Source organism: Barbus barbus (assembly GCF_936440315.1).
Source record: "Barbus barbus genome assembly, chromosome: 16".
Classification (NCBI taxonomy): domain Eukaryota; kingdom Metazoa; phylum Chordata; class Actinopteri; order Cypriniformes; family Cyprinidae; genus Barbus; species Barbus barbus.
In genome coordinates, this window is record NC_136744.1 from 15,610,253 (window position 1) to 15,620,274 (window position 10,022).

General features: G+C 37.6%; 1 protein-coding gene across 1 annotated transcript in view; it reads right to left on the bottom strand.

Annotated features, from left to right (window-relative positions):
• LOC306882737 (polypeptide N-acetylgalactosaminyltransferase 2) overlaps positions 1 to 10,022 on the bottom strand; it is a 78,290-nt gene extending 68,268 nt beyond the window's left edge. The window contains exon 1 of the mRNA XM_079437589.1: positions 9,821 to 10,022. Within this exon, the coding sequence (XP_079293715.1) occupies positions 9,821 to 9,916 (96 nt within the window). The 5' untranslated portion in view covers positions 9,917 to 10,022. The remainder of the gene's footprint in view (positions 1 to 9,820) is intronic.

Here is a 10,022-nt window from a genome sequence, read left to right on the forward strand (position 1 = left end):
GTCGATTTCTGGATGGAGTGGATGGTGACTTCCTGTGGCTCAATCTCATTTCTGTGACTGTGGCGCTCGTCTATATGCCTTGTAGGCCAAACTGAAGCTATGGAGCAAGTGAACATCGGCTGGCAGTTACAAATGTTAAACAGACTAAACATCTGGTGAGAATAATCTACCAGCTCACCAGTCACACTTAGCATTGTACTGATGAAGTTTTCCCACCGGTTTTTAGGGAAAATGCCTACTAATCAGTAAAATATTGGATCTCAAAAGAATAGTTTACCCAAAAATAAGAAAGCAATTTTATGGACAGACGACGGAGGACTCTCATTTCAGCAGGAAACAGCGGTTTGAAGCTAAAAACATCTTAATGATTAATTATTCCTCTTACAAACACCCAGCTTTTAACTTCACAAGACCTTACCTGATGGATTGGAGTCGTGTGAATTATTAGGATTTTATCAGCTGTTCGAGCTCTCATTTTGACGACACCCATTCACTACAGAGGATCCATTGGTGAGCAAGCAATGCCAAATTTCGCAAAATCTGTTCCGATAAAGAAAAACTCATCTACATCTTGGATGGCCTGAGGGTGAGTTTTTTTTGGGGGGGGTGAACTTTCTTTAAGTCCCAATGAAAGCATCACTTTTTGTGAAGGGAAACAAAGATACTTTAGGGTTCGGTAGCGAAGTACGTTGAGTGCAAGGTGTGCATGTAGCTTCCCATGGCATGAAAGTAGCTTTTAATCAGCAGCATTGTAAAGTCTTTTGCTGATATGATGATAAATCACTGGAGGCTATCCAAAAACCTGAGATCATTAAAATTACATGGCTATAATTTGATTGGTCTATTGGTCTCTCTGAGATGCCGAGGCGGCAAACAGCCTGAAAGCACTTGGCTAAGAAATCCTCATCTTCAACACGTTCATGCCCTCTGGCAATATTCACAGTGCTTTCCCAGTAGTGTATACATCTCGATATGTGAAGAACCGGGCCCTTACATATCATCTAAACAAGTCAGCGCTCATAGACTATCTTTGTTTAATCTATGTGGGAAACATGCCACGATATTTTAAACAAGCTGACAGAGCAGATGTGTCTGCTGTAGACACAAAGCGGATGTTCATTCCCGGGATGTGTTATTGGTTTCTACAAACAGTGACGGTGAGAATTAAAAAAAAATCAGTTGTACTATACAGGATTACCATTCAAAGTGACTACAAATATACAAAAGCATAACTCTATAATACTTTAAAACATAAAATTAAAACACTAAAAAACTATAATGAATGCTTAGTATTCTACAAGTAAATTTAGGAATCTCAAGATAATGAACCACTTAAAAGATAAATAAATATTTATTGTATTCTTAAATCTTCTAGAACAAATAGAGAAAAATTATGTCCCCACTATAATATAGGAAAATTGAACTTAATGGTTATTTGGAGTACAGTTTAATACAGAATTTACACATTTCAAAATATCAAAAGTTGTGTGTTCACTTTGTACCTTTTTAATACAAAAAATAAATAAAAAAGCACATCATTAGAAATTAATATTTAACATAGCATTTAAAGAGATAACAATATATCGAAGCAGAAAAAACCCTAGCTAATAAATATGCAATCAACCAAAATTGATAAATTAAATTACTTTAAAATGAAAATTTCACAAATATCAGTAACCCATATGCCATATAGTGCAGATATATTGTGAATCCTTAACGATGGCACTGAATAACATGTCTCTAAACGACTCTTTAAAAGACACATCATCATTAACAACAACATCACAGCACCACTGAGAACACAGGCAATGAAATCAGGAATCTTTTCTCTGATATTAAATAGAATAATTAACTTTTTGTTAATTTTTCATGGGTTCTTTGAAGTCCTCACACTCTAACTGTGAGAGAGCTGCCTTTAGGCTTGAACATTGGGAACAATGAGACACACTTGACTGCATTTGATATTCATCTCTATTTTAAAAGGATGGAGGGGGATTATGTTGCTCATGGCAAAATCTTCTAAATAGCCACAGTCAATTATATCTTGATCTTTAAATAGATCTTCAAGGTAGACTGTCACTGTATTTTTCAATGTTACATCTACTCATTCAGAAAGAAAGATCATTTAAAAACTTACCCAGCACGAACCAGCAGGCACCACAGGACAAACATCCTCAGAAGTTAAAAAAAAAAAAAAAAGTTTTTTTTGACCTAAGGCTGAACTCCGTGATAACGTAAGACAATCATGAGTTACATATGCCTTCAGAGAATACAGATATTGCCTTTATAGGCTCCATACTCTCCATATTAAGATTGCCTTGTGGGAAACTAGGCTTAAAAACAAGTCTAAACTGCTTTCACAACAGATATCTCAAAGTATGAGCCAGTAAGTGCTTATCCGTTTTTGTTTTGTCTTGGAGATGAAGCAGCAGAAGAGTGATAAAACAAAGAGATGTGTTATCACGACACAATGTTTAGTTTGCCAACAGTACTAAAAGCAAAAAGATGAAGGGCAATCATTTATGTAAAGTGGTAGTTGATGTGTAATGTGCCTGGAATTTCTATTCATCAGATTAAAAAAGGGGTCATCAGATGCCCATTTTCCACAAGTTGATATGATTCTTTAGGGTCTTAATGAAAAGTCTATAACTTACTTTGGTTAAATTTCTCAATGGTATTGTAAAAAAAACACCTTTCTTACCATGTCAAAATCAGCTTTGTTTTTAATCAAGCCATTCTAGTCCATGTTGCTTTAAATACTAATGAGCTCTGCTGACCCCGCCCCTCTCTTCCGTGGGGTGACAAACAGTACTGTTTACTTTAGCCGCGAAACTGGTTAACTAGCACATTATTAGGAAAGGCAATTTGCAAAAATTCATAAAAAACCCTTATACTCACTTCTGTAGATGAAGCTGGATCACAAATGATTTGCATGAATATCGACGTATTTAAGCAGATCGGGGATCGCACGAACACGGGGATTCGCACAAACATCGACGTATTTAGACAGATTGGGGATCGCACGAACATTGACGTATTTAGGCAGATTGGGGATCGGCGCATTCACTTCAAAACGAAAGTAACGTTAATCCTCTGCGTCTTCAGCGGCTCAGATGTCGGAAGTAAATGACAACTGCTATGTTCATTATTACATCCAAAAACAAAACATCTCAAATCGCTTAATCAGAGACAGTCTTGTCTTCCCCTGCACCGAAGTCGACACAATGGCGGACTGATGACAGCTCACTCAGGGCGGGTCTAAGGTAAGACTACGTCATTCTGACAGGAACCTCAGAACAGCCTGATTTGAGAAAGGGGATTTTAAAATAGGAATTAAAAAAAACACTGGGTCGATTTTTATCATTATAGGATGGACATACACACATTTATGTTCAAACAACTTGTAAAGTGAATTTTGCATCCGATGACCTCTTCAAAACACACATGAATATAAAAGGGAAAGTGTGTATCTTACAGTTCACACAGAATGCACTTTTTGTTTTACAAACGCGACAAGTGAAATTTCCCAAAAAAATAAAAAAAAAGCATAGTCTACATGTTTTACCTGCTAGTTTTATCTTGAGCGACTAAAGAACAATGGTCATAGGAAATACAGTTCAGCTGGCAAAGTAACACTGAATAGTGTGGTTACTTAAAAAAAATTAATTGTGTTTCCTGCAAAGAATCCTATAATCAGTGAAAACACTCTCTTTTTATGGTATCTAAGCCTTTATGGACCAATATAAGGCAGCTGACTGTGTTAATCATAAAAGATAACACCACAGAATGATGTCACTGAGTTGCCACAAGGGGAAGATCCAGTATCTAAACCCTGTTGAAGAATGAATGACCCTTAACATCAAAAGCTCATTTCTTCTCATTTGCATTGCACTCATATACGTCTCGCAGTGGCTCATACGTATTTCACAGGGACATGAGAGACTGATGACTAAACTAAATGTGAAAAACACAGAAAGATGACTACTCTGCAGAGGATAATCGATTTTCTCTAATAGCACATTCAGCTGGAGATACATTTCCCTAGACATTGGCCCTTTGGGTAAACAGGCTTACCGTTCTTCACCTCTATGTAATATTTACAGACCTTTTGGCAGTCAAGGTGTCCAAAGATGCAAGTTCCAGGTCTTTAATCTTCATTTTCTTATGCAAGTGCATATTTCATCCTATCTTTTTATGGATTTTGCCATTCACGTTTCACTTCCTCTTGTCATTGCCTCCTGGCTCACAGCCAATGTACTGACAAGCCTTTGGGTGAGCCTGAATTGGAACCCAAATAGTCCTTCCTCTTCCACTGTTCACTCAAACAGACTCAATCTTATTGTAAAAACAACCAGGGTATGCCGTTTAATGAGAACATGCAGAGTAGCTTTAGTTTACAAGGCTAGAATCAAGCATGAATGGATAAAAAAAAAAAAACCTGTTCTAAGGAGAGAGATTAGAGAAATTGTCTCTGACAATGTGGTTACAGACTGAAGTGGTAAGCAGGGATATATATATTTTTTCATATCTCACTCCCTAACTGAACAGGCAGTTGTGGGAGAATTGAAAAGGATTTCTGCAAATCCCCACAGAGACCTTTATCTTCCCAAATATTACAGAAAATTCATCTCTGGTGCCAAAGACCTCAGTAAAAATGTTGAATCGTTGGATAAGACAATTTTTCAAAGGTAATCACACTGCATGTCAAGATCACTTCAACAACTGTGGGGGGAAAAAAACTATGCTTCATGTCTTTTGTAATGGAGTAATTTTTCAGAGTAAAATATCACATTTGGCCTAAAACGCAGGACTTCAATATAATATAATTCCTAGAGTTATAACTCGGATGCAATCAAAATTCTATTTTTGATTAAAAAATAAAAAAACACATTTAAAAATTAAACATTAAAAACAGCAATAATTGTGAATTGGATACCACAATGTGTTTATGTTAATTTTTTTTTTTTTTTAAATACACCAAATTTGGAACGACAGAAGCAGTACTATGCTAACTAATTTCCAGGTTTTGGGACTTATTCCAACAGCACTCTATATTGCACATCCCTAATACCTTGTTAATTATAATTGGATAATATGTTGAGCCGGATTCAAGACTACAAACAAATACATAACTTCTAGTTTCTGCATTAACTACAGATTTCTCATCTTAAAACCATCTCAAAAGATATAACTTGCCCTGCTAATAACACAAGGACAAAAGTCTTTTTTTCATGACTAAGTCTCACCCATTCACTCTCACTATTTCAGCTAAAGCCCTTGTAAAACAAAGTGAACTGAGAAATAGGAATTCTATGGTCATAAACCTTAACCGATGAACTCTGACCACTGAGGTCCATTGCATCCAAAGTTAGAGAGAGGAGTCTCTTTTCAGGTGAAGTGTCTTTAAAACCCTTTATGGATACATATAACCATGTTCCTGTCAAAGGTCAGGTCATAAAAGAAGCAACGTGCCTCATATACACTTTGTCTGCTCATATCAAAGGTGAAAACATTAGGAAGCACTCTTACACAGTCAATCCGCAACTCTTGGTTCCGTTTAAAACATAAGCCACTGATTCAATATCAGGAATTAAACCCTGCTGATTCTGAATCAACAAGATGACGAAACAATCTTGTGAAATCCAGTTACCAACTTAAAAGAAGCCAATAAATATTGAGGTCTTTTGAAGCTCAGCTGGTAGATAAGAGGAAGAAAAACATCCCATGGCAAAGAGCTACAAAAGCATCATATTTTCAAGGCTATAGAGTTTTTGCAGACAGCATATCAGGGAAGAGATAGAAGCCTTCAAATACTGCACTTCAAATTTAAAACCCAATTCACCTTCTGGTGAGTAAAATGTAACCTCATATCAACGTCCAGGGCACTCTTCCACACAAAACTGACAGGGATACCAAAACACTACATTTAGCCTCTTTGGCATTTGCAATTTCTAACGTTGGTCTTCCATCTTTTTAAAAGTAGTAGTCAATTGAACAAATCACCAAAGCCCAAAAGCATTTATTTTGACATTGCTGAAAACGCCAATGTCCAGATTCTCCATTTTCATTATTTTACACTCCTTGTGTAGTTCTGTCTAATATCTAAATTATTAGTGCGATATCATTAGCTATGTTTCCATCACCCTGTTTTAATGCACATTTTGAAGAATCGCATCAGAAACGAGTGATGGAAATGCCAAATTTCTAATAAAAATCAAAAAGCAAAATAGTTTTTATGCTCACTTAAGGTGGTTCTTGACTTGTGCAAAGAGGAGTTAACGTGAATAACGCATTTGCAAATTAAATTCCTCCATTTGCATCAAAAAAGTCATGTGACTTTGCGCTATGGGATGGCAAAACCTGACTAACCAGTGAACCGCTCTCGTTCCACAGCAACTGAAATGTTGCTATGGTCATTCTGAAACGCCCGAGCAAAGTCTGTTGCCAAAAGTATTTTTGTATAATTGCCTCCCATAACTGTGTTCCCAAACAGCAGGCATCCACCTCCGAAAGCAATGACTGCATTTACTTTGTTTCGTCTGCTCGCTCTGAGGCGCAAGTAATTTATTATATATGAAAGTAATTATATTCAGTGGCTTCTACTACTTCTTTTGGTGACTTATAGTGCCAGTTTATCAGGAAGTGACGTTTTTGTTCTCTTTGACTCGTTGGATGGAAACGGTGCTTGTTCGCAAATGTTTTATGCGAAATGATATGCAATTTTGCACATAAGTTCAATTCACAACTTTAGATGGAAACCCAGCTATGTAGATAAGCTTTATTTCAGCAACCCTGTTCTCTAAAATATCGTCATCAATAACCCAAAAAAAAAAAAAAAAAAGCAATCATTATCGGTCAAACTCTACTCAAAATAGTAGCATTTAGCTGAACATCTCCAGCAATTGAAAGAAACCCACAGTCACCAAAAAACTGAGGGCCCCTGCTTCGCTTTTATTTCTCGCTACAAATTCATCTCTATGACACTCATCAGACACAAATGGCTTATTTTCCTTCAGTATCAAAGGGAGAAACAAAGAAAAAAGGAAGACACACACACAGCTTTGTGAGAGCTGACTGAATCGGTCATGCGCTTTGGTTCATCCTGATGTTAACAAGCTTTGATTTGAACAAGTGACTGAAAGCAGTTCGGCCCCATCCCAACACCGCCACTGTAATCCTGCCAACAGGAGCAGAACAATCAGCATGTCAATAATTGTGTTGTGGAGCAGATATCAGATCAAACGCATTTCTCTGTGGAGATAAAAGCCCCCTGTTTTCCTATCCTGCCCGCATCCGACGCCAGCCGTGGCTCCAAAAAACAATCCGATAGGGAAAATATTCATAATCTGACCCTTGCATAACTGAGGTACTAGAATCCGTGATGAGCATCTGTGCAACCCCACCATCCCGGGGCTGTCATCCACCCTCGCTGGTTGCAGAAACTCATTTCCTCGCTGAGACACAATCTTTCACATCTGTTTAAAATCTATTGCATAACTAGCACAGTACTCACAGAAATAAATGCATAAGGACAAGGCAAAGGTCAGGTCAATTTAAAATCTTCAATAAAATGAATTCATTGAGTAATTTTAAGGCTATAAAGGAACACAAGCTGCATCGATGTCTCGTTCAATGTAGAGAAGGATTCAACATGAAGTACTCTGAGCCAGATGAAGGAGCGCTAACCAGCTGTTAAGCCACTTGCTTATGCTACACTACATGAAGCTTTAAAAACAGATCCACAAGCAGCCATCTTCATACATTATAAGGTTATATGATAAAAGCAGCAATAAACCAGTTGAGAGACTAGCTAAACAGCAAAGTCTTTGAAGTCCAGTATATTTCTATTCTAGCCATGCAACATTTCCCTTTTCGGTCCACAGTACAGGACAATAACGACTTGTGAACAACAAACTATGATCAATGCTACACTACAAACAATAGCGTTACATTCAGTAATGTACATTCAGTGTGCCACAAGGGAGCAATTCCCAAATGTGCAGTGGTCCATTCACCTCATTGTGCCTTGATCACAATATCAAATGCACTCACAATAGAAAATGAGTTGGCTGACTGCGGCTGATGGACAGCTATGGAAACAAAGCATGAAACACAACAAAACCTCCAGACAGAACGTGTCATTTAATATAAAGGGAAGTACACGAGCTGAATGTTTGCCTGTGAGCAAAGGAATTTCAGCAAACTTCCTTCGAGACAGATGGTATGTTACTAAAAAGTGTGGTTTCATGGTACACCACCCTCCCTCAAAACTGAGTGCAATATGTACACACTACTGTCAAGTGATGATTAAGGAGATACAGCTTCTAGAGTTCAAAAGTTACTGTAAATGCAAATCTGTTGTCTTTTTTTTTGGAAGATTATGGTTCTTTATATGACCGACAAATTGTGGTGGTGTTAAAACAGTGCTGAGACGCAGTACAGTCTAAATGCACTGGGACTTTTCACTGTTTGTATCAACCCATAAAATCAGATTAGAGTATGTAAGTGGAGCGTATATAGGGCTTGGCATTAATTTTTTTTGGACACCAGCCACTGTGGCTAGTGGTTTTCCAAATTTACTAGCCACTCAGCATTTTCACTGCCCACAAATTTGTTGTTGGGAAATTATATTTTATGACTCAATACAGCATACAAAAATTTATTTAAATTGATTTCCGGGTCATTTTTGGCCTATTTAAAGAGCATTTTCCCTAACCGTATTAAATGCATGCATCAGCTTTCAAATCAAATTCTTACATTTTGATAATTTCACTTAATATGATAAGACAATATAGGGCTGTCACCAATCAAATTAAATTAGTATCAACAAAACCAATCTTTCCACTGAAGAAACAGAAGTGACTGGAGTGGCTAGTGGGAGTGACTGTGTTACCCGCCATTGCTGAAATCCACCCACGATAATGAGTGAGACTTATGATTTATTAGCCCAGTAGGTAGACAGAAGAATACCAAAGTACAGTAAATAGTAAAAACTATACTATACTGCTATTGTGCAGCTAAATTAATTAACTGGAGGCAACTGTTACCGGAAATTTTGTACATTCACGCTAACTGTATTAAATATCACTACGCTTCAGATATGCGTAATGACGACTAAACACATTAATACCAACTCTATAGATCTCATTATTCAGTAGATTAGACAAATTGAGTGACTTTTTTTATTGTGACCGATTCAACGATTCATGCACACCCAAGCATACTCTGTGTCGCCACCTACTGGCGGAACGGCGTTAACTGCAAGAAAGCGTCCCTGACAGATTCTGAACGAATCTTAAGTGAACAAATTCAATAGATTCGAGTCACGGAAAAAAAAAAAACATATTCCTACCACCAGCAAAAAGCCTCAGACTAAATATTAGCCCTCAAATTTGCAAAACTGAAAAACTTGTATTAATCGTAGCTTTAACACAGCCCTGTAACATTCACAATAGAAAAGCTCGTGTTTGTACAAGCAGTTAAAGCTCCTCTTGCTCAGAAGATCATCGGCGTATCAAAGCTTTTAAAAGCGACTTTGGAATAAATGCGCCTTTTAGAAACACGCACATTTATCATAACGAGCTCTGAATTCAGTTCAAACAAACGCGGTTATTTGATAGTCTCGCACTGAAATCACAGCACGATAACACTATCTTTGTGAGTCCACTCAGTTGGCTATTTAAACGTGCTGGTTCTCTCGCCGTTGTAACTGTTTTTCCTCATTCATCCGCAAACGAAATATTTGGACACAGTCACCCCAAACAACTTATTATAGCACCGATCCAGCAGCATGCAACATGAAGCGAACAGAAAAACCTACCTTTCGACTCAGCGTTGTCCCCGAATATAAATAATATGCTATGCCTAGAACCCAAAGCACAGCGAAACATAATAATACCCTAGATTTCCTGCGCATTGCTGTGATTTTGGATGGGATAATACAGTGGCTGTCTCGGGGTTTGTGCCGTGAAAAGCCACTGGCGTCCTCGTTCTGCGTCTCGCTGTGGATACAGCGCCCAACT